The sequence below is a fragment of the Lepidochelys olivacea genome, assembly GCF_965140295.1.
Source record: "Lepidochelys olivacea isolate rLepOli2 genome assembly, chromosome: 16".
Lineage (NCBI taxonomy): Eukaryota > Metazoa > Chordata > Testudines > Cheloniidae > Lepidochelys > Lepidochelys olivacea.
In genome coordinates, this window is record NC_140426.1 from 17,623,144 (window position 1) to 17,648,875 (window position 25,732).

At 45.8% G+C, this 25,732-nt stretch overlaps 1 protein-coding gene across 1 annotated transcript in view; it reads right to left on the bottom strand.

The window, feature by feature from the left end:
• RAPGEF1 (Rap guanine nucleotide exchange factor 1) overlaps positions 1-25,732 on the bottom strand; it is a 120,608-nt gene continuing 94,876 nt past the window's right edge. The window contains exons 12-26 of the mRNA XM_084649744.1: positions 24,066-24,347; positions 22,370-22,462; positions 20,377-20,465; positions 18,936-19,044; positions 16,746-16,821; positions 13,113-13,191; positions 11,156-11,254; positions 9,962-10,147; positions 8,729-8,813; positions 8,417-8,511; positions 7,500-7,578; positions 7,252-7,353; positions 7,014-7,111; positions 5,310-5,438; positions 1-4,709 (exon numbers count right to left, since the gene is read on the bottom strand). Of these exons, the coding sequence (XP_084505870.1) occupies positions 4,559-4,709; positions 5,310-5,438; positions 7,014-7,111; positions 7,252-7,353; positions 7,500-7,578; positions 8,417-8,511; positions 8,729-8,813; positions 9,962-10,147; positions 11,156-11,254; positions 13,113-13,191; positions 16,746-16,821; positions 18,936-19,044; positions 20,377-20,465; positions 22,370-22,462; positions 24,066-24,347 (1,752 nt within the window). The 3' untranslated portion in view covers positions 1-4,558. The remainder of the gene's footprint in view (positions 4,710-5,309; positions 5,439-7,013; positions 7,112-7,251; positions 7,354-7,499; positions 7,579-8,416; positions 8,512-8,728; positions 8,814-9,961; positions 10,148-11,155; positions 11,255-13,112; positions 13,192-16,745; positions 16,822-18,935; positions 19,045-20,376; positions 20,466-22,369; positions 22,463-24,065; positions 24,348-25,732) is intronic.

The following is a 25,732-nucleotide window of genomic DNA, read 5'->3' on the forward strand; positions in this document are numbered from 1 at the left end:
TCCTACACTCCAATCTGGCAGATGCAGATTATTTCCAGTGGAATTTTGAAATTTATCCAGGACTGAAATAGAGCAGGAGCACCACATTATCAGCAATCCATGCCTTAGGAGCAATTATTTATAGGCTTGTGCAGAGTGTCACAGCGCCACTTTCACAGCTACGCTGCAACATACACACATCCTTCTTCACGTGTTCTATCGTGGATCCCCTCCTCCTATTGGCTATGTGAATATGGATGTTCAGGGGGTAAGTGGCACCTCATGGAGGGCTCCTTGGAAAGCACCCCTAATTCTGTGCCAATGAATAAGCTTGAGCTGGGGAGGGAGGGGGAAGAAAAATGTTCTGGCTCTGAGATGTGTGTGTGTTTTACCAGGAGAAAACGGAAGGCCAACTGAAGAATGAGACCCAGACAGAGGAAAAACACAGAAAATACGAGGCCACACCAGCAGAAGTGGATTCGATTGTCACTTTAATCCGCAGACTGCTGCATGCACTGTAAACATGATCGTTAGGCTGGATTCTTTATCGGTATTTATTTTGCTTTAATATAAAAGTTACAGGTTTGAAATGTTTGCAGGAGGTTGTCACTATCAGGATTGGCTTAGTGGTAAATAGATAATACAATGTAACATTCTGGGATGGCAGGAGAGACTTGGGGTCAGCATGGCTGGCAGGTGGCTTGGCAGAGTTCAGGTAACACAGGGCTCCCTTCCACAACTCCAGATAGATCTGCTGTCATCACAGCGGTAATGTACAAACTGGCGTCATCTCTTATTTGGCCTCTGTCTGACTGTTCAGTCAATGCTTTAACATCACCCACTCCTCCCAGAGGGGAAATGGTCTAAGGACTCTACCTGCAAGAGGTGTGACTGACCATTACATTTGCAGTTCTGCAGACAGCTGAAGCACCCGGCTTCTGATCACAGGGAAGTATTAGAGTAGAGGAGTGAACTCTTCACACCCACAGAACTGCTAGGCCTGACACTGACAGGGAACCAAGATGTTACTGAAGCTCGTTTGTACATGTGATGAGAACGTTCTGGTGCCCCTCCCCAAAAGCACTGCTCATTCTGCTGCTCCACTGCCTGTCCACAAAGTGAGTCACCCCAGTTCTGCCAAGGCAGCCCCACTACTCATCAAAACAACACGCACAAACCTAAAATTGACAGGAAAGCCAGCACTCTGAGTATCACACAGGGATGTCCTCAAAGAGCCATAAGAATGGCCCTACTGGGTCAGACCAACGGCCCATCTAGCTCAGTATCCTGTTTTCCGACAGTGGCCAGTGCCAGATGCTTCAGAGGGAACCAACAGAACAGGGCGATTATCAAGTCCCAGGTTTTTCTTCTCCAGAGTTGTCTTTGCCGGAGGTACTGTGTTGATGGGATTCGGGTCACAGCAGCAGCTGTCAATCAACTGCCCTCTCCCAGGTGGTTATTTGCACAGCCAGCAGTCAAGCAATGATCTCACAGCAGCCATGTAGCAAGCAGCAAACACACCAGTGGCTTGCTTTTCACTAGGAGCTGGCTGTATGTGGATGGGCAGTCTTATCTCCGTCTGTGCTCCTTTCAGAGGGGTCTTGTCTGCAGTTTAGTTGCAAGGCAGGGACTTGAAACAGTTACACGGAAAGGCCAGAAAAGACGTGAGCATCTGTGGGGCAGCTTTTAGGACAAGGTGCATTTCCACTGAGGTGCGTCTGCCTGCTGAGGTCTCTCCCCCGCCCCCCCAACAGGTGGACAGTGCCAGTCTCAGACTTTAACCCACAAGGGGCACAACACACACACATACACACACACAACCACGCTGGAACACACTGAAATGAAAGGACAATTTTAGCAACACAACCACACAAAATACTGCTATAAATCACCTATGCTACAGCACACACCTTAAATAATAAAGTGACATGTTCAGAACCAAACAGCAGAGGATCTTGCACAAGAGGTGGATTGTATTTGCTGTTTCACAGATCGCAAAGACTTTACCATGCAAAGTAGCCAGCTCGATAACACACACAGATTAGCTACATAAACAACAAATCTAGCTTTATAAACTTGTTAAATTTCTCTCTTTTTCAGATTCAGGGCCTTCAGTATTGAGAGGCTTCTCCTCTCGGACTGTTCAGACTACCCTTTCTAGCGGCTGCATGGATCCAGCCAGGAACAGTCTGTTGGCGTCTGGGTCCCCCCTATATTCCCTTTATATGAAATACAGCTGCATTGACGGAATAATCGTTTCATGCATTCTCCCTAGCTAGCCATTCGTGTTCGGAATGGTTCGGCCTGTAACATGGCAAAGACAAGTAGAGGTATGTCAGGAGCAAGCAAGAATGCTGCATATGCACAGAAAATTAATCCTGCGCCTAGGAGACTGTGGGCTTGTCTACCCGAGAAAGTCACACCACTTTAAAAATGGATTTAGTTAAACTGGAGCAATAGTCTGCGTAGAGACTCTTATTTCAGGTTAGCTTACGCCAGGAAAGAATTTACTTAAGCTAAATTGACATGAGCCACTCAAACTGAAATAGAAGTGTCTACCCAAACTGGTTTAAAAACATACCTTCAGTTAAACAGGTGCAGGTTTGTGTGGAGACAAGCCCATTATCTTCTGCTTAGAGTGTTCTTTAAAAAAGATGTATAGCTTTAAATAATACTATAAACCAAACAATATGGGTTGTGACTCCAGCTGGTGTCACACAGATTGTCAGTCAAAGCTGCCATTTAACAAAAGGGACAAGGAAAGACTCTGCAATAAGTGTGAAGAAGGAAGGGTTTTGTAACTCTGATTCACTCAGAACAAGGTACGCTTAGCAAACACTGAATGGCTCTTGATAAGGAAGTTAAGGATGCTGCTGGGAGAAGCTCCTATATACACTCCCTAAGACTTACATCCCGAGAAGCTGCAAGGGTTTTGCTAGAGTTCGCTATAAAACACAGTGATTCACTGTCAGGCAAACTACGCAAAGTAGTTCCAAAATAGGCCTTGCAAGGCTGATTAAAATCTACAACATATTCCTGAAAATATGACCAGCACTGTAAACAGTTGATGAAGGACAGAAAGGTTTTGTGTGAATTGGCCAGTCCTAGCTGCGCTGGTGGAAAGGACTGCTCATCTGAGGGCACAACCATGGGGAGAAGGGGTAGAGAAACTGAATAAGGCACACGGACCAGATCAGGGTTAACATGGTACATGACATGCTAACTCCCCGTGACATGCAGGGCTGCCTGTGTCCCACTGAATCTTGACTATACTGGGGACAGAGCTTTGCCAGCTCCAAAGCTGCCTTCTGTCTTTTCCAATGCTAAGATCACAAAATGCAGCACCAAAGGTTATGCAGAGGGAGTTCAATAAACAGTTCTGGCAACAACCCCAAGTGAGGTGGGTGAGGGAGAGAGGATGACCAGTCTTAGCACTGAACACATGCCCTTTCCTTTGCACCTTAGCATTTAAAATTCTGGAAATATTCCTCCTGGCTCCAGATGTCACCTCTGTACTCTGCTCCAGACACAGCTGCCCCAAGCCTCCTTTATTCCAGCACTCGGAAAGACATTTTCACTAGTTGTGGATTTATACATATTGTTTTGCACTTGTTTTCCTTTAAAGCCATTGGCATTTTGACATGCATCAGTCCCCGCCCTCCGTGGAATCTAAATACTAGTATTTACAAATGGACAGTCTTATATACTACAGTATTTACTGTGCAGTAGCTAGTACCATCACTAAGGGATACAGGCTCACACGACACTTGAGCCACAGTACCTTGGCTAGTCCTTCCCAGAGTTGGGAGAGTGACCATCTTTTTAAATAATGAGATTTGGAGGTGATGGGGGACATGATAATGACTGGATACAGCATTCCTTGCCCATGTTTTCAGTGCCTCTTCCATATCTGTGGTGGTTGCCTTCCTCCCATTAAGGTCAGAGAGATCTGGGGCAATTAGATTTAATAACCCTGTAAACACACACAAACGCTTCCAAAATAGAGCTTCTCTGGCAGAGAGAGCGCCTGCAACCCCGTCTTCCTTGGGGAGAAAGCGATTCATGACCACAGTGAATGGGAGGCAAGAAGGTAACAGAGGCTTCCACGATTCGTGTCTGCTGCATTGGCGCCCTGAGAGCCACAGACATGCAGCTCATGGATGCTAAGCTATTGCTGCTGCCCCCTGGGGCTTGAAGACAAAAGCAAGAGTATTTCGGAACACATGTAAAACATCAATTGGCAAACCAGTAACACGCCTACAGGGATCTTCCTTCCACTGCACTCTCTTCCTAAGTGTAAAGCTGGTTCATGGCATGGAGACACGGGAGGTGGAGGAAGGAGAGTGGAATGAGCATTTGCTGATCTCTTTCCTTGGCTGTTGCTGTCTTATGACACACACGCATTCACAGTTCTTCTGCTGAGAGAATCCAATATTCACAGACCCAGGAAGCAAGCAACTGCTACCAACTGGACAGGAAGAGTGCGTCATCCAGTAACAGGTACAAATATTTACTCCAGTCTCATAGCTGCCCTCGGTGCATCTGCAGAGCGATTCTCCTCGCTCACACCCTCCTCCTCCTAGGTTTTCTCTTCCCTGTCTGTTTTTCGCCTCGTTATGTTTCGAGGTTTGATTTTGAGAGACAGTTCCCACAAGGCCTCCTCAGCCAAATGGTCACTGAAGTCATTGAAGAATGTGACTATATCGTCATTTCTCTTGACGTCGTAATGTCTATAAAACCAGAGAGAACACTACAATTAACATTGCAGCTAGTTTACCCCGAGAACCACCCCTTAATTAGGGCAATCCCAAACTATCTGGTCTGAAATACATTCTACGTTCCAATTCTCGAAATTTATACAACAGGACCATCTGCTTGAAGATACCAGTATATTGGTGGAGGAGAGGCAAATGTGGTACTGATCTTTTACAAAGGGAAAGAACAATAATCCTGGCAATTACCATCCACCCAATAAAGAATAAATCACAGCAGACAAGAGAAGAGATGGAAGGTTCTCTGCATGGGACGTTTAAAACAAAGGCTGGATAATGTACTAGGCAAACACACTGTAGGGATCATAAGTGAATTCAAAAGAATGAGAGACTAAAAGCAACCTAACAGTTCTTCTGTCATCTTGAAGATTCTCAGTCTGTCCTATAAATCCCTGACTATAATGCCTACATTCTCCTAGCCAGGTTTCCTCTTTGCTGCAGCAGCATTGCATCCTTTGCATTCCTCATGCCTCGTTCCAAACTGGTTTAGAACAACACCTCAAAGGCAGCTCCGAGTCCCTGCTCATCGCTGTAGGCCAGGCAGATGGCTGTACTTACATTTGTTGGAAGCACCTCATGCTGTCCAGGATGTTAAACTGTTGCCAGCGTTTGGAAAAGTTCACTTTGCCATCAATGTAATCTGGGTTTCCCAGGTGAACAAAGGTCAAGTCCTGCAGAATCAGGCCTCTGGAAGAGAGAAGGGTGGAGCATGCAGGGAGGAGGGAAGACAAGCACAGAGCTCCAGGTTAGTCACAAGCACTTCAGAGCCAGCTGAAAGGCAAGTAAAAAAATCAACCCAGCTGCTCAGTGCTGCTGCCATGGTTAGCTCCTGCCTTTGAAATCAGAGGAAGTCAGTCCTTTCAAAAGTGCATGGGCTCAAAGCTCCTGACATCATGGGTGCAGAGGTAGGATCCTACAGATGAAGCATTAATACTTAAACCAGTGATACTGGGAACCAGTTTCTGCACCAGAGAAAAATTATTTACTTGAATGCATCTGAAAACTGGGAGAAGACTATATGAAGTTGGCACAAGAAGTGTGGGCTGGCATCACCCCTGGAAGAGGGGACAGAGAGTAGCGGTTTGAGACTCCCTCAGGTTTTCTGCAAAGGATGAGAGCTTTCCAATTCGCTGGGTGCCCTGCGGGCTAGAGCCACCCAGGGGAAGGCACTGAATCATGTTTTCCATCCACCCTGGCCGCGCCTCCCTTCCTCTGCTCTGTTCCTTTTGGGGCTCTGTCATTCTCCAATGGTCCTGAACAGATCCGCTACTTTGTGCCACTGCACTCTCTTCTCCAACAAGCTTTCCACCACTGGGGACCTAGGGCAGGCTGGGCCTATGCTGGTAAAGCCTATGGAAGCCCATGAGGAATCTGGCATCCAGACTACAGGATCCCTGCAGTGAAAGGTGAGAACTTTAATCCTGCCTTTGAAAAAAGACAAAGGGGATACATGTTTGCAAAGAGGATTTCTAATTTACCAACACTTCCAGTGTGCAGTGACAGGTCTGGCAGATGGGCAGCTCTGAATCAGCTCAGTCTCATGAGATGGGAAATGCACTAACTTCTAACATCTCATGGAGAAACTCCTCTTTTTCTGCACACAACCTTGAAGGGAAGTCTAGTCTAGGGGTCTGTTCTGAGAGTTCCAACTCCTTGATTTCCATTTGCCTTCACTGATTTGCCTTCACGCCTCACTTTCCCCATTTGCTGAAAGCACAGGGAGTTGAGAGATTTTGTTAATTAATGTTTGTAAAGTACTTTGGGATCTTCAGATAACAGTGGCTAAGGAAACCCAAAGCCACGTGACACTGGGAGTGCGCAGCCACAGGGCCAGCGGGAAACCAGTCCTCAAACCAGGCATCCTTGCCGTTTCCAACCAAGTGATGACCTGTTCCAGTCCCGGCACTGCAGCCTCTCAGTCCCAGCAGAACTCCAGAGCCTGAAGGGCCCAGGTACACAGTGACGCATGTTTGAGAAAGCTGTGGGACTGCAAAGCAGGAATCACCACAGGGAACTGGTACATAATCACTCCGGCTCCCAGCAGTGTGGCTTGAAAGCAGTTATTGGATACCCAGGAATGGGAAGCATTTTCCTCCTCAAGTTTTAGAGCATGGAAGGCTTGCAATAAGGGTTGTATCCTGCACTCTTCATGTTGGGTTGTCCCACACTCATAGCTGAGCGTAGGCTGCCAGGGATCTGCGTGAAGAGACACCCCAAGTGAGAGGTGACAAACCAGTGACCCCCAAGAGGACAGCTACTCACAGGTAAGGTATGCAGGGAGGCTCCACTTCTGCCAGAGCCGCTCGGTAGGCCCGGAAGGACGAGGAGCTGTCGATGAGTGTGCAGTACTCTGCCAGGCCCTAGTGGGACATAACACACACACATGGAATTCATGGTGCAAACAAGCCATCTCTGTAATAGGGTGCATGGACTTAAAGAAATCACATCTCCAAAGACCATAACAGACCAGAGCTAGGGCTTAATCTGCTGCTTTCCTCACCTCCGATGTCTGTTTCTGCCACTCCAGCCTCCGGATGGGTGCTGAATCCAGTGCAGAAAGAATGGCCAGATAGGAGTTAAAATTATTCAGCTTTCGTAAGTGCTGTAAAGAGGGAGAAGACCAGTGACTCCAGAGATGTTGAATACACTCTAGAAACCAACAGTGCTGCCCCTAGTGAAATGTCCCACATTCCAACACAAAAGCTCACTGAACAGTGTGCGTGAGAATCGTAAGCAATGAGCTGTTACCTTCATAATCTTTATAAATTTAAGGAGCAGCCTCTCTCTGTCTTGCGGTTTCTCTTGTAGCATAATTATCGAACGGACCCTGTGAGGATGGACAAAAAAAACCAGGAAGAGCGACTTAACCCTTGAGCTGGATTCTGATCTGGCAATATCTATCACTTCACTTGAGTGGTTACTATCTATCAGGGACTGATCAATGAGGCTGAAAAGTTCCACACGTTCCTGTCCCGTTTCTTCTCTATAGAGCATAAGCAAATACTTTAATTCACAAAAACGCCAAACTAGAAGGAAGCTCTCATGCAGAGAGAGAGGTTATTTCCCATAGTGAATGTTATTGGACTGGCATCTCTCCTGTTGCTGTTGAAATGGACAGGTGTGGAAGAATTCCATCATTCCTGGATGCAAAGTGGATCTGCTTAACATCCTAATGGATTTAATTGCACTTAAAGGGGGCACCATTCTCTTTTGGTTTGTTACACAGGACATGTGAACAGCTAAGAAATCAATTTACTCAAGAGGCTGGTTTTCAGCTGCAGTTTTCACCCTTTATCAGATTGTTTATTTGAAATGGCCCCCTCATTTCTGCACTGACTTTGGTTTGAGGCAGGGAAGATGCACATGTGCACAGATGTATCAAGGTGTTTGTCTGAAGGGTCTTGGTGTTATTTGCGATAAAGCCTGGAGATGCAGCTGTCTCCAGAAGTCAGCAAGGTTTCATTTTTCTGTCACTCAGGATTCTTTGCAGAAGGTCAGGGGTCTAGTCCCAGGAGGAAGTGAAACTGCCCAGCAATAGCCCACAGGACAAAACCATCAAAACAAGCAGCCCCAGCCTGGTAGCACAGCTCAAGGAGAGTTTTCCTTGGCTCTAGGGACATTAGAGGTTAAGTTCTGTACAGTGGTTGTTGCTCTCATCTCCTTACCAGTAGGACATGTTATTAAAGTGCTCAGTGAACTGTGTCAGGTTGGGACTCTTCTCTTCATTTTGCTCTTTTGCCCAAAGCAAAACTTCTGGGATCTGGCAGGAAAGAGAAGAACAAATCATCAGTTAAAATAAAACATCTGTCTTTGGACTCCCCATCCTCCCCATGATTTACAGCCCTCCCCTGACACAAACCTGGCTTTCTTCTACAGCGACAACAGGTGTATGCCTAAGAGCTGTTAGAGAACAGCATCAGAGCATTTGTTAAAACCTCTCCCCCCTGCCGCCCAAGCCCCTGATCTTGTGTCTGTACCTCTATCTTGTAGAAGAGCTCGGCATCTAAGAGAGTCAGCTGCTCAGCTATTTCATGACTATGGAAATCATGCAAGGTCCCTGGCCTGTGAGAGACAAGGAGGGAAAGGAAAAGGATAATGAAACCATGACTGACTTTCCTTCCTTTATAACAGACTCTGGGAAGAGGAACGAGTGATGATCTCATTTTATCTCGTGAAAGTCAATGGAAGAGAGGGCCAGAGGTCCAATTCTTCACCTCTTTACATCAGCTGTGCTGCACCATAACTCCACTGAGGCCCCTGGAGTCACCATCAAATGGGTGTAACAGAGAGGAGAATCAGCACCAGAATTTTTTAAAATAAAACTTTGTCGGCAGAGGAAAAGAAAACACTCTACACCCAAATCACTTGTGGCATTAGCACCATTTCGACAGCAGGCTCCCATGTCAACCGCTTGACCTTTTTCCTCTTGATTTTTCTTTATCTTGTGTATGTGATGATCTTGATAAAAATATCAATTGGGGGAGCTCTGTACACCGACTCTCTAATTCTATAGTGAAGTCTAAACAACATGCAATTTCTCCTCTTCTGATCTAGAAGTGACGAGTGCTGCTTTCCAGCTTTTTGTGCTGGGAGATCATTTATACAAGACGATAGGGGATCAAAGTCAAAATGACAGATCCCTGCCCTGAGAAGCTTACCAGAGTGTCGTTCAGGCTCAGGATGGGGCTTGGAGTGTCCTATGCCTGAGACAGCCAAATTTTATGTTCTGCCTCATAGCCTTTGCTACAAGGCTTTTTAAAATCTGTTTCTCACGCTTCATTCCATGAGTTTGCCAGTGACTTCCCCTTGTCTCTTCCCTTGCAGAACAAAGGGATGGATGTCATTAGCTGAAGTCTCAGTGTATGTCAGCGCTATGCAGAAACGTTCACAGGGCTCCGGGAGATGACGAACTCTGCAGGGGTAACTGCTTTGCCCATGGGACACAGCCACTGTGTATATGCCTCACGTGCACACAGGGGATACTCATGGAGCTGTATGAAACATGTGCCTTAGAAAGCAAGACTGGACAGAGAAGAGCCCACGTGTGTTGGGTAGGGACAGATAAACAAAGAAGGGTCAGGAAAAGCATTCCCCTGCAAAACCAGAGGACAAAGCAAACTCTCTGACACTGCCCTGCTCAGCTTGCAGTAACAGGCAGATGCACGTCCCACAAACAGGACCAAAGTTTGATTAGGTGCAGGCTGCCTCACCTGGCTGCCACCCCCCGGGCCGCTAGAGGTTTGATTGAGTTGGCGTATCGCAGCATTTTTTTCTGATCCACTTTGTCCAGAATATTTTTGCGTAGCACTCTAGCGAGGCTGAGCTCTCCATTGCAGACTAGCCGGAACACCAGGTCCATCAACAGCTTTAGAATCTCTTCCGTCAATTCCACTAAGCTGAGACATGGATGGAAAACTCAGAGCACATGTCAGAGACGAGACATTAAAGATGACATTCCCCATTTACCTAGCACCTGTATTAAGGACTTCCCCTCTTTTATCACTAGAGATTAGGACAAAAATCAGAAATCAAAATTAGGGTGAGCTTCCCCCACGGAACTGAGCAGTGAAAAAACGTATTTTGCTGCTCTGACTTCCAGGCACCTGAGTAAGGTTATCGTCACCCCCATGTCCAGAAAAGGACACGAACCCTCAATTAGAATGGCCTGGCCTCTCAACACAGCACTATCAGATTCCCCAATCTGGCAGTTCTGGGCAGCTATCTCAGCAGCTCTTGGCACAGTGGGCTAGCCTTCTCATCTACACACTCACTCTGTCGCAGCTGCTGCTATGACAACCAGCCTCTCTGCAGAGACTGAAGCACTTACAGCTGGCTACTGGGGACTGCTCAATAGCATCTTATGCTGCACTCCTCCCTTGAGTATACACTGCGGGTCACCTCAGTAATCTTTCCCGCCTCCCCCACCTCCCTAAGGGACCAAAGTCCTGAGTCACTCTCAAACCAGGGACTCTTGCATGGAAGCACAAGGCAGCCGAGATAACTGCAGTGACTTGTCATTAGGGATGTCCCTAGAAATCAATGTATTTAGTGTTCTGCCTCAGACTCGGATCTAGGAGAGTTACCTCAGCACACAATCCAATTACTTTTCCCACAAGCATAACTGAATCCAGGCCATTCCAGTTCACCCTCTGGCCAACTTTCCCTTTCTTTCAAAGATTCCCCTTCTGATTGTTTATTTTTGAAGTCATAAGGAAGACCCAGAGAAGGCACCCTGAAAACGTGCATTTCCCAGCCAAGACCCCAAGTGCCCAGCCCTGCAGCAGTCTCACTGATCTGGGGAAGGAAGTTTCAAGTCCCCCCACAGATGTGGTTTACACAGTGGTACGGCTCCATTTTTATTACCTCCCGCCCAGGCCCCCAGACAAAGCAGGAGGGAAGCTCACCACAGCTCATCCACCACTCTCACCAACACGAAGAATGTGTTCTTGCTGACTCGCTTCTTAAATGTGTCCGGGAAGTGACAGAACTTCTCATACGTTGGCCTCAAGTTAAAGAACGAACTCAATCCAGACAGATGTTAGCTTGTCTGAGGAGTGCCCCAACAGGGTTTCCAACAGCACCACTGCTTTTTGCCATACCTGAGACCAGCACTCAATTTCTAGGAGGGACATGAAATACCGAGCAGTGTAGGCTGCACATAGCAGGAAGGGCTTCTCACCACTCGGTGGGTGCATTAACAGAGGGCGGAGGTGTTGTACCCTGAAACCATGATCTCTAAGGTGACAACTGAGTCAACTGCCAGTCCAACAAGTTACTGTCACCCCCCTTGGTCTCACTCTGGTATTTGGTCTCTCTTGTAACAGCACAGAGCTCAAGGCCCCACGCAGTCTCTCATTCTGTCAGCAGGCAGATGTTAGGGTGCTTCCGGTCACTTGCAGACAACACTGGTTGTTGAGGAGAGTTGATTGACCTAAAGAGTCCTGCCCAGTTCAAAGCCGGCAGGATGATGGCTGCAGTGGTTACTGGGGGGGGAATGTCCGGAGGGACAACATGGATTGAGAAGACTTCTTCAACCAGACAATTGGGATGGGAAGGGAGAGGTGAGAGGAGCAGACAATAACCAATTAAAATGAATTTAAACAAGAGCAAAAAAAAAAAGTCTGGAGGGTAGAACTCCAGATTGTGGCTCTGAATTTCCAGCACCTCCTAAAAGTGAGTATTTCACTGCTGACCTCAACACAAGAGGCTCTGTGTCCAGTGTCCATTAGCCACAGCAGGAACAGCGGGACCATCATCTCTGCTGAAGATGGCAGTGATGAGCTGCGACTCTGGACAGCATGACACCAGGCCCTGACATGCAGCTGCAGGATTAAAACCCATGAGGCATTTACATTGTGCGTCTTTAAAGTGCAGCACCTCAGTGTCAGTAGCAACGGAGGGAGTTATGGGACAGGAACCAAGGGAAGGGAATTCTAGATGTAATATTCAAGGAACAACCTCATTACAGATGCTTCTGTCAGCAGGTAAAGGGCCATAGCCACGATACTGGTACCAACAGCACAGCTCAGAATCATAGTGTGAAGAAGACATTCTCTGATGTGCTGCATTCTTGGTGGCAGAAAGGAGGTCTAAATATTGACAGAGTTTAACTCTCACTAGTAACTGCACAATCATCAATCTGCACACCACTTCTCTGGGTACAGCTGAGCAGCAGCTGCGAGAGGTGATTCCCAGCTCAGGTCAACATAAACATGCTAGCTCTGCTCAAGCTAGCATGCTAAATACAGCAGTATGGCTGCAGAAGTGACTCGGCACTGACTTGGGATAGCCCTCCGAGTAAATACCCAGGGGGTCAGGCAGGATTGCACTCAGGTGGCTAGCCCAAGCCCCTGCCTATGTGACTGCAGCCACACTGCTACATTTAGCACACTAGCTTGTGTATGTTTACCCATGCTGGGAATCGCATCTCCCACCACTGTCCAGGGGCACTCCTCAGACATCATATACCTAAGAGGTAGGTAAATGTATCCCCATTGTACAGACGGGGAAGCTGTGGCACAGATCAGTGATGAACTTGCTCAAAGCCAAGCAGTGATTCAGAGCTGGGATTAGAACCCTGGCATTCCTGCTCTCAGTCTTGTGCTCAAGACCAATAAACCACGTTTGCCTTGATTTGTCCCATGGAGTTTGCTATTTGATTTGCACTGAAGTGAAGAGACTGTGCTGTCAACTATAAATTCCTGCTCAGGAGCTAATAGGGCGTGTGCCACCCACGTGTGCTTGAATATATTGCGGACTGCTTTGCCAACATGCTTTGGATTAGGCCATTCCCCACCCTGCCCAGTGCTCCGAGCCTTAGCGGGGGCCAAGCGTGTCATACTTTTGGAAGGATATCTGTACTGCAGCTTCTTGATGAGCTCTTCAGGGGTAATGAATGTTCTGTACGTCGTCAAAAAGGCTTCACAATACAGCACCAGATCTAAAGAGGAAGGCAATAAAACCTCAGTCAACTGTGTCTTCAGAAGGAAGCATGCTCTATACTGAATCCAACCTTTACTGTGTCTTTACAAAAGGAAAAAAATAGATAATAGGGAAGGCAAACTTCTGAAAGAACAAATTAATATCCAGCTTTGCAGAAACACCACAGTATTATTTTTTGCCAGCAGGTGGACCTAATGCACAAGAGCAATTGCAAAGTTCTCTATCCCATGGCTGTAACATACAGAGATTTGCTCGGAGCAACCACCTAGAGGATCAGCAAAAATCATCTCTCTCAGAGAAGAGGGTCTTTAATAGTAGGTCAAGCAAAAGTACAATAAAGCTCCTGGTGATGGGTCCTTAGGACCACTTTCACAGCATTACTGCTGATTTTGCAGAGACTGCAAAAAGTAAGGGCTTGTCTACACTACTGCACGTGGTCAATCTAAGATACGCAACTTCAGCTACGTGAATAGCGTAGCTGAAGTTGACATACTTAGATCTACTTACCGTGTCTTCACTGCGGTAAGTCGACAGCTGACGCTCTCCCGTCGACTCCGCTTGTGCTCCTCGTTCTGGTGGAGTACCGGACTCGAGGGGAGAGCGCTCAGCGGTCGATTTATCGTGTCTATACTAGAGACACGATAAATTGACCCCCGCTGGATTGATCGCTGCCCGTCGATCTGGCGGTTAGTGTAGACAAGCCCTAAGACTATTTCCAACAAGGGGAAGAGTTAATACCACTGCAAATATTGGCCAGTAAGGGGTGCTAGAGAGCATATAGTATGCTGCTATGCCAAGGCATCTTCACAACAGGATGCCAATGGCTTTGTCTACAGCCATGGGAGCAGGAGATGGAATTTGAACATGAGAGTGAAAGGTGCATCTATAAAGTTAAGTGTGGAATGATGGCGTCACTTCATCGGGGAGAAAGTGGTAACAGTGGAGGCTAGTCCTTCTATGAACAGGCGAAATGAGTTTGGCAGTCTCAGCCCAAACCATCGCATTCTGGCCTGACTGATCATTTCTGTTTCAGAGAAGCTGTGACAGGAAAAGGAGGTTGCATGTTAGGACTGAAATACATTGGCAGATCTGGGGGAGAAGGACTGGTAATTACAGGTGAAGGTTCACTAGGGGTTTTAGGCCAGGGTCGAGGTGTATCAGCAGAGATGCATGGGAAAACTTCCACAGCACCTGCACATGCCAAGTTTCCCTCTAGCCAGGCATGTCACCCCCAGAGTTCCTGAGCAGTAATGTCAATTCATTGCTTTGTTACAACGGTTGGGGGGAATGGACGCATGACAATCTCTCCTATCTGTCTGCAGTGTTTCACTTGGCAGTAACCTGACACAGAAAGCTCCTTACTGCTGCTCCTAAATCAGTGGAGAGCTGCTGTCTTTCAGTTAAAGATGATCAGATATAATCTCTAAAGCAGGGCGGATGGGTGGTCATGTCAGAGGTGAGCTCTGTGCCTTGTTCAGCTGTAATCCTGCATCTGCAGCAGGCATGCACAGCCGTGGGCACTTAGCTGGGCCCAGGTTTTATTCCTAAAGACCACATGTCTTCTTGTATCCCTTATTCCACTTAACTCTGCTACTCAAACCTAAACGGACAAGAAGCAGCAATAGAGAGTGGAGTTATATTTATTCTGGGTTCCCACCCATCCAAAAGGCATTGTGAGGTAATACAGCTGGTGTGCTCTGGCACCCAGGAAATTCATCTTTAAAGGAAAGCCTCTTAACCATACCTCTCTCTGCAGTTCAGCTGATAGATTTACAAGCCCTGAATTCTTCTTATCCTAAACTTAATTCATTAACCCTCTCAGTCTCCTAAACACTGGGTTAGTATAGCATAAGTTCTTCTGTTTTAACTTGCACCAACAATTTGGCACAGCATCAAAGGGTGAGTCTGCCAACTATTATAAGAAATACACTACACACCTCTCTCCCCCTCCCACTTCTCCATATCGATACACGAATAACTGCTAACAGAAGAGGCTACTGCATATCTAAAACACACAGTGATCTGCATTCATGAGAAGCGTACCAGACTCCTCACAGCCTCTTCAGATTTCATCATTTCCACACAAGTTGTCCAACATGTATCCGTCTAGCAATTAGCTCTCCAAAAACAGAAACACGGTGGAAGAGTCTGCTGCACCAAGGAAGAGCAGTGCTAAATTAGAGCTGATAAACAATCCATTCTACTTTCACCATTTTCTCCTACGCTTCAGGAAAGGTCAGGAATATTTCTGTAGGGGAAAGCATGTCCTGGCTGGCTGAAGGGTGCTGACTACCAGTCTCAAATGCCTAATGCTACAGAACAAATAGGGTTCATTTAAAAATGAAAAAAGAAAAGGAGTACTTGTGGCACCTTAGAGACTAACCAATTTATTTGAGCATAAGCTTTCATGAGCTACAGCTCACTTCATCGGATGCATCACAAAAGCTTATGCTCAAATAAATTGGTTAGTCTCTAAGGTGCCACAAGTACTCCTTTTCTTTTTGCGAATACTGACTAACACGGCTGCTACTCTGAAATCTAAAAATGAAAGATATTCCTCTTTAAAATGATCAAATATGAGGGCTGAGTGGCTCAGTGGGTGAGCGTATCTGGCTGGCAATCCAGGAGAACTTCCTCAGTTTAGGTCAGTGCAAATGTCTCACTTTCACTCTTTGGAAATGCTGCAAAGCCCATCTTTATTCACAGGGCTTGGGGAGGGACGGTTGATGTTTGGGGGAGCTGGATTTGGGGGGTTAACTGGATAGTTCAATTAAATATATCGTTAGAATTAGTGTAGCGAATAGAATGGTTAAAATTTGAGCATTCGGTGCTTAAAAATAAGCAAAGTGTTTAACATTATGAGATTCTGTGCTGTAAAATCCAAATAAATGAAAGAATCTCTCCACCCACGTCCCACTTTTATACATGATGACAAATCACCACTCAAGCTGGCATGATTGGTTGTAAGAGGATCAGGGCTGGACCAGGAAGGATGCTCCAGCTGAATTTGAATTGCACTGGTAGAACAGTGCTGGGACAGCTCACCCAGTGCGTTTGGCTCAATCCCGTGATATTACTCACACTTCAATGCTAAGTTCACTCAAGTCATCCCCACCCCAACATTAAACTAAAGTCAATAGGTTACAGAGTACAAGCGTCACTATGAAAATTGAATCAATGGCACAATGTGCCATTCACAATTATTCTTCCCTAACTCAACGACATTCATTTGCAAGTAGAGTGATACCATGGCAATGGTGGCACTAGCTTGCACTGGGATGCCTCGCTCTGCAGAGCTAGACTCTGGACACGGAAGAGTTAAAAAAAACATTGCTGTTGAATTGAATGGTACAAGAGAGTTTATCCAGCTTTGCTCTGTTTCACCAGAGATAAACACAATCCCCTCTGCAACATTAATGCAGTCGTCCCCTTTGTCCATGTCTGCATATGGTAATACAATTGACAGGCAACACTACAGAGGTTCAGAGCACAACCAGAAAAAAGCCACACCAAGCTGCAGACTGCCAGCTTGCTCCCTTTCATTCACTGTACCTTTCCTGTCAGTCTCAGTCGCATGGACTAGCAAGATATCCCCGGATCCACCACGAACATCTGGCCCATCATCGCCCTGCAATGAGAAGAGAAACATGTTACACACAGGAGACTGAGCCCCCTTCAGCATGGCCTAATTCCTTAGTGCCTAAAATGCAGCACTAACCTGTACAGCCCGTCACATTCCTTGCAACTCTCACAGCAAAGTGTGAGCTGGGACAAGGTGTCGAGTACCAGGCCAATCCTGTGATCTAGTGGGAGCGTTCTGCCTGCCATACAGGGGGACTCAGTTTTGACCTGCAGTCTGGGTTACTCACTCCTTGGGCCAGGCTGGGAAGTGCAGCAAAACTAAATGCTTTGCCTGTGAGCAGACGGAAGAGAAATATTTTGTGCTGCTCACCGGTGATCACTCCAATGGCTATTAAGGAGCAGCAATAGCTCGTGATCATACATCAGAGGCAGTCTGTATGCATTATGATGCAAAGGGCGTAGAGTGAAAGCTGCACATTCAACCTTAACTTGGGCATTTCCTCACTTTTGAATATTTAACTGTGCAAACAGATGCTGTATTAATAATCTGGTGTGTTTAATTTTCCAGGTGTGCGTGGTGGGGAATGGGATTATAAAGGAAAGAGAAAAAGAGGGGAAAAACACATCTCCGAACTTTAAAGAAGGTGCTTCAGTCTCTAGAACGTCAAAGCTCGTTTAGTTTGAAAAAACTTCAAATAGAGCATGCAAATTCTATAATCTGGAATTATTTGGCTAGATGTCACCTGTCTGCTGCTATCTTTAACCAAGTCCATGTGCTGGGAATAGAACTCAGGTGTCCTAGCTTCCAGTCCCCTGCCTCACCACCATACCAAACATCCTCTCCCCCTGTTGTACGTGTAGAAGTAGCACACTACTAAACTTATATAAAACTACATAATTCTTAAGGGCTTTACATGGAATATTCCTGCAGGGAAGAGACTGGAATACTACCTGGCTCTCTTGGACTATTTCTTTGCCACTCCAGTATACACAGCACTGGAAATACTCCTGATTTACAGACATGGAGCAACTGTGCCTAAGATGTGATTTTTCAGGTAAACTTCTGGCAAGGCTTATGAAATACCACTTAAAGAATGAATAATAGCTTCCAGCTCTCCTGCAGATCTTGGCTGTCCAAACAACACTCCCGTAAGTGCCAGTATACAATGATATATTGTTTCTGTTTTCCAGAACGGCCCCCTGACAGTCTGAAAGCTCCAAAGGCCTTGTATATTCCCTTGAGCCCTGCATCAGAAATAGCTTAGTTCAGAATATCAGCAAGCAAGTGTAGATGTCTGTCAATGCACTCAGGCCAGAAACCAAGTTGTTTCTCAAGTGCAGGAACAGCTATTTTGCTGAGTAGTTTGCATCTCTGAAGCCATTTAACAATTTGGAAACTAAATGCACTTAGTGCAACTTCCTGCTGGAGACTAATCCATATGCTAAGCCTTCATTCACACTTACAAATACAGCAACTAATCACCCTGACTACACACCCATGTTTAATTACTGTATTTATCACAGGCTATGTGTACACCGAGCTGCAGTGCAGGTTATCGAGTTATGAAACGTACAGCGCACCAAAATGTTGCACTCGAACTGCCCCAGGTGGATGCTGCTGGCGTGGATGAAAAGGTACCTAGTTCGCATTAACATGGTACCTAGTTCATGTAAAATTAGTCCTCTTTCAAACAGGACTATGTTAATGCGAACTAGGTACCTTTTCATTCATGCCAGCAGCATCCACATGGGGCAGTTTGAATGCAACAGTTTGGTGCTCTCTGCAATTCATAACTCTATAGCGTGCACTGGGGCCCAGCATAGACAAGCCCTTGGAATCTCAGCTGTTGCATTTCGGATGCTGGTACAGGCTGAAGAGGTGGAAGACACAAGAACGTGCTGGTGTTCAATGAGACGGCCCGTGCTTTGTTAATGAACTCATGGTCTGATGCGGATGCTTCCTTTCCATGCTGGTGTCTCATCTGCTTTCAGCACAGTTTACACACAAAAAGCTGCAACTCGTTGCTTCTGCAAACCAGTTTTTCCTATTAGCTTGCACAGAGGCTGACTGTTTGATTCTCTTTCTCTGCACTCATGGTCAACCAGATTTCATTAAAGCACAAACCAAGGAGCATGAAAGTGACTCTTACAGGCACCTACCTCCTGCTTCAATGTCAGCCGAGCCATAATTTCATTGTGGTCAATCAGGGTCAGCTCATCTACCTCCTCCTCTAGCGATGATTCCAAAGCATCCGGTGACTTCTGCCGCCTGGAAGAGAAGCAAAAGACCATCAGGATCATTAATCATATAGATGGCGAAGCAGAGAGCCAGGCCACATTGAGAGCACAGTGTCCAGGCCTTCATTAAATGGCCCAGAGAATACAGGAAGTCCGATACTCCCAAAGTCAGGGAAACCCCCTGCAAACAAATCTGAGTGTCGGATACTAATACTATGGCTTTTTGCATCCCTGGGAAAGGAGAAAGACCGAGGCTGATAAATGAAACTTTCAGGAACAGAGCACTTGTCCAGCCGGATTTCTGGCTATTAAATAGAATTAAACTACAGCATGCATGACTGCACACTTCAGCGTCTCCATGCACTGTCTGCCACATCATCCTTCATGTTATTACAGCACGAGAACCAGGAAGCCAAGTGATTCTGCAAACTTATGGATGTGGGAAAATAGACTGTCATGGCTGGAGTATCTCTTTAAATTAGTTCATAATCTGTTTTGCTGGCAGAGGGCTGAGACAACAAGCTCTCTCTCAGTTGGAAGACATGACAGAGGTTCTAACGGTTTCTCTTCCTGTGTTATACAGCTGCCTCCCTAGCTCCAAGGGGAGGTGCTCTTGTTGTATCTTGTACAGATTCCCCCTGCCTGGCTTCCTATAATACTATGTGAAAATCCTCCAAAGCCACCCCTACCGCAGTGTCTGACCACCATGGAGCAGTCTATATTTTCATCAGACACTAAGCTTAGTATGAGAATTGTTGTGTCGCTTCCTTCATTGCAATGATTAAAACCCTTAAAGCAACTGTCAACTTCATTGGGACAGAGACAAAAATTACTGTGTGTGTGTTGTACCAACATGCATTGCCTCTTTGTTTATTTAGAACAAGGATTTCAAAATAACGCAGAGCCTGGAAGGGATATAAACCCTCTTGCTTTCGGGTATGAGCTAATCTCTAACTAACAAGGTCAGGAAGAAACTTGCTTTGGGTAGGTAATTCTGTAACTGCCTAATACAGGGTTTCTTGCACCTTTTCTCAGAAGTAGCTGGGACTGGGCACTGTCAGAGACAGGATACAGGATTGGGCTGAGTGTCTGATCCAGCACAGCTGCTCCTACGTAGTGGCTGCATCAAGCACTGTGGGTTTGTTAAATCACCCTGCGCAGCCTGGATTTTCCTTGTTAGGTGGGATCTGTTTCTCATGAGACTGTCTAATTTAATGGGCTAAAAATCTTGACAATATAAAGTTTTCTGAAGGCAGAACATGACACGCGTGGCTTGTTTGGCAGTGGGTAGGACTAAAATAGCCCTGCTCAGGCATTGCTGTTTTGTGAGGCAGGGGGAACTGCAAGTTCAGGTCAGGCCCACCTCTCACCACCATCTCTGCTTTCTTTCCCAGTGGTGCTGCTATGCGAACTGGAGTCTTTGGGGTGGCCGTCTTTGATGGCGGGAGATTCCTATAAAAGAAAGAAGCTTTTGATCATTACATGGGATCCTGCAACCACTGGTCATCCCACACTCACAACCTGGCTGCCTCTAAATGGCCCTTTACTGTAAATTCCTATGGAGGGATTAAAGATTGATGCAAGTTAATGCCAAATGCCAGGAAAAAACAGATGTTAATTAGACAGAAAATTTGGGAGCATCTCTGGAGACTTTAATGTAATTATTTTGGTTTACTTTTAAGGTTGTGAAATTATGCTGATAGTTACAAATCACAAGTCAGCTGTTGACCTGGATCTTGAACTTCCCCCCCACACTTTTTCAAAAGACCTTGCATTTGAAATGTACTTCCCTTCTACTGAATTAAATGCACTCTGCAAGACAGCTCTAAACTTTTCACTGCAACTCCTCTTCCTCTTCTAATTCCTTCCTAGTTATAGCCCCCAAAAGTCCCACTTGTCATAATGTGTGGATGTAAACTACCTTCCCTCCCTCATCTCTCCCATCAGAGGAGGTTATGCAATGATGCTCAACTGCTGTGGAAATGATGCTAATGTTAAAAAAAAAAAAAAAAGAGCAATCTGAACATAAGGCATATAATAGCAGGCATACAGTTCAAAGCAAATAAAGATACACCTTAAATTAGCCATTTATTAAGGAGGACAATAGCTATGAAAGGTAAATGGGATTATTAACTTTACAGTGCTGTAGCTGAGAGCTATTTAGCACTATGCTGAGTGATCCTTGGAGGTTCAACGTATCAACCTGAGAGGATTCAAAACACCTTTCTATCAGAATCACCCTAGAAATTTTACGGTCAAGCCTGGGATTTTTATGTATCTGCAAAGTTGTGCTTAGTTACATATAGCGAGAAATGTTATAAAGTCTTATTTCACTGTTAAGAACTAGCTGGATGATACGAACGAGGAGCGGGAATTGCCGGATTGTCAGAGGTGTAGACAGAAGGGAAATGGTAGGAGCCTCATTACTTGAGATATTTAAAACTAGACAGGAATCAGCGCTAGATCGTGTACTCCAGAGAACGATCCCACCTACGCAGAGGAGTGGACAAGACAGAATCTCGCAGATCTTTGCCTTCGCTATTTTCGACAATGTAACAGGAAGATGATCAGTGGCACCAGAACGCTTTTTATAGTGGGGGTGCTGCGTCCCCCCTGACCCCTGTCCAGGCCCCCCCAGAGCGGACTCTGGGAATGGGGGGACCTGGACAAGGGTAAGGGGGCTGAGGCTGGCAGCCGGGACCCCGGGCACAGGGCCATGAGCGGAGCCCCATGCGAAACCTGAGGGTTCTGCAGCACCCCCCACGCCTATAAAGATGATACCCCCGTGATGTGATTTACCCTGTCTCTTGCAGGAAACAGCTAAGATGAGCCCTGTGCAGAGGAGGAGGAAAGGGTGAATAGACTATATCAATCACTTACTTTATGTCCCATGGGTGATGAAAAAAGATGGCATTTTATAAACACAAGACTTGATTTTAAAGAAGCCAAAGCAGTTAAGAATATTAGTAAAGAACTGGCACTGCCAAAGATGCAGCACAAGTCAAGGCTTGTACCTTTCCAGAAAAAAAACCACCAGAAAACCCAACCCTCGTGCACACAGCCCTAAACAAACGGCAGAGCACGCTGAAGCAGCATTAAAGGAAAAGCAACCACTATGTTCTTAAAAACATTCGCCCAAAATCTCTGAAGCCAAGCAAGCACCATCTGCTCTCCATCCACATTGAGATTCCCCTCTAGAGAGGAAACCAAAACAGACAAGCAGAATGGCCCACCATTAAAGCATTACATTCAGCAAAACACAGAAGCACCACAATATGCAGGAGAGACTTATAAAAAGCATGTTATGCTTTGCATGAACTCAGCATGCACCAAGCAGCCCCTTCCCGTTTACTTACTCCTTCAGAGTGAGGGAGTTCCCCGTTGCTTTGGCCAGAGGAATACAGATTGACGTATTCACCCTCACCAGCCTCCTCGCTGGCGTTTTCACTCTATGGGAGACAGGATGAAAGGAAATGTGTCACGGTGCCCCCGCGCCCAGCACTTAACCCTAACAATGTGTGCAAGTGAACGTGCCTGGCCCAGGCCCTGGCAAGAAATCTCTCCCCACCCACTGGCACTAAGGCTGGGAACCTTTCCTCTGGCGCTGATGGAAGGCTGCCACCACTTTCTTCTGGCTCTGTACTTTCACTGAGATAATCGCTATTTCCCAATTCACAAGGTCTATCCAGAAGGCCAAGAGGTATGGCAATCAGCAGCAGGAGAGCAGTGCAGATTGGTTTGAGAGAGCTACCATGGAAGCCAACTGTTGGAGATCACAGTGTAGCCAAATGCAGACTTCAAAAAATTACAGATGCTGAACATTTATAGTTTAAAACAAAACCACCACAATGGGACCTAGTACACACTCTATGGCCTGCCACAGTAATCATGGCTTGACTTGCAGTGTAGATAAGACCAGACTGCATTCCCAAAGCATGCTATATAGCATAGGATTTTAGCATAGCTTGGAAATGTCATTGAAAACACAGCTCAGACCATACCTATGAATGCAAGACAAAAACCACACTGGGAGGTCGGGTGGGGACTGTGTTGTAGGAAGGTCCCACAACAAGGAAGATGCAACAGTGTAGTTAGTTAGGAGTGAAGAATCCAAAAATCAGTTTCTCCTTTGCTTACTTGACAAGCCCTGAATTTAGGAAGGTTCTCCCCCTACAGTCAGACCACAAAACCAGTAAAAAGAACAGGAGGACTTGTGGCACCTTAGAGACTAACAAATTTATTTGAGCATAAGCAAACCAGTAAAGTGCCTGATCTCAGCTTTTCTGTGGGAAACAGAGACTCTTGAATTCTAGTCTTTACAGGCAAGTGAAAGAGGAACTGCTTAGTTTAAAAATGTAGCTGCCACGCACAAGCCTCCACATCTGTTTTATTAACAGATCTGGAACCTTAAACTAGCGTTGCCAAAACAGATACCGTTCTCCAAACAGATCATCAGGCTAACACCTCTGGCTGAGCCAACCAGTGCCTGATGCTGCCCATTCAACTGTGTGCACTCTAACCAGCTATGAAGCTCAAGCTGCTTGCAGTCAGAAGGGGGTTTGGAGAAGCCCCCAAATCTGTTGCAGATTAGAGAGGACAGTAAGCAGTTATAACGCACTGAGGCCCAGTCCAGAGGCTCATCATTAAGGCAGGGGTGGAGAGCCTAGAGTAGCAGTCACAAAAGCCTGAAGTTCTCACAACCAGAGTGCGTATGAACCAGGGGTCAAGAACTACTGTGTTAAACAGATTTATGTTAAAAAGCTCTGCCTCTCCTTTCTTCAAACTCACACCACGATGCTCCGAGGCAGCTACAGCTATTTCTTTACCTCTCTCTTTCACCACCAGTTTAACATTTAGGGAGAGTTTCCAACCTGCCTGTTTCTCTCATTACCTGTGACCTTCACTTTTATATCAAACGATCTCTCTGCCCACACACAAAGAAATAACTTTAGCTCACACCTGGGTTAAGGTAAAATGTGTATTAAAACAAGTGACAGTTCTTTAAAAACACATCCTTGCGTTAAGGTGCATTATCTCTTTGGATATTCTCACCGAAGATGTCTGGAGAGAATCAGTGAAAGAGGTTTCAGAAGGAAGGCAGACAGGAGCATTCCCGTTAAAGCTGCTCTCCTGAGAAGAGGAGTTTGGCACATCCACAGTGCTTGGTGACTGGCTGGCTGTGGTTGGCACGGCTAGGTCAGAGCTCTGAGATTGATGGACAAGTGGAAAAGGCGGGGTGGAAGAGGAAGAGGAGGTAGAAGAAAGAAAAGGAGGAATGGAAGCTTGGTTGTGAGGCACAAAATCCTGTGAGTAGGACCTAAACACAGATTTGTACTACAGGATGCAAAATGAACAACATAAAAACAAGGAGGATGGGAAAAAGAGACAGACAAAAGAAAAAGTAATTAGATTAATAGTAGTTTAGCAGTGACAGCACAAGGTATTTCTAACAAAGGCATCTCTTTGTTGAGAGGCAAAACTAAACGGAGACAGCATTATTTTATCATCCACATAGGAGAGCTGGAATCACTAAGTGGGATATCTGCCAGGTTTTCTCTAGGTGAGGCATGTTCCTTTTAGATTAGCAGGCTGCTCATCTTACTGAAGACAGGGAAAGGGGACAAATGGAGGTCTTCGGTCATTGGTGGAAGGGAGATTCTGGCTATTTTTGTACAAATAATGACAAAAGCTGCACCCTGCCAATCATGTGAGCTGGTGAAGAGAGACACAGGCATACAGATACCATGATGAGGAGAGAGGTATAAATACCTAGACAGAGAGAAGTATTCTATGTGTATATTACTTTTCCAATGGGTTTACATGGGACATATACTTAAGAGGCTGTTTGCTGCAACCATATAATTTAACAGCTATTGTGAAAATTCTGCTCCGTAGATCTAGAACCATGCAGAACACAGAGGAGAATGTCTAAATATTGTCTTCAAAGTTATGCTGAAAGATAGGTTAAGTTACAATCACAGATGTCATTATTCCTTTCCACTTGAGAAGTACTAATTGCTCTGAGGAGTAATGAACTCTACATTAAAACCAACCTCTCATTCAGTGGCTCTCAGAGAGTCTACTGGGGACGAGATGAAAGGAAATACACAGTCTACGTGAAACTCTATTGTGCCACACGTCCTTGCTTTCAGACTCTTACCCAGACAGTACTGAATGGGAGTAAGGTGCAGGGAGTACGCCATGCCAAGAGAGTTACAAGAAAACCCTCACATATCACGACCTTTGTTACTGGTGAGGAGTGCAGTCAGGATGACTCAAAAGCAGGAATTTAAATAATGAGGCAAATGAGGCTAAATCTGATGGTTACGGGTGTATTTTAAAATATGCACAGGAACGTAGCCAGGAAGCCTGAAGGAAGAATCAAGTCATCCAAAAAGCTTGGGGGAAGCTGTTGTACATGTTGCTGACAATGGACTTGAATGCACTGCATAAGCAGATTTCAGAGTAGCAGCCGTCTTAGTCTGCATTCGCAAAAAGAAAAGGAGGACTTGTGGCACCTTAGAGACAAACCAATTTATTTGAGCATAAGCTTTCGTGAGCTACAGCTCACTCTGATGAAGTGAGCTGTAGCTCATGAAAGCTTATGCTCAAATGAATTGGTTAGTCTCTAAGGTGCCACAAGTACTCCTTTTCTTTTTGCATAAGCAGAGTGCTTTGTTACGATTTTCTAGAAGTGCAAATACTGGTTCCTGAAACCA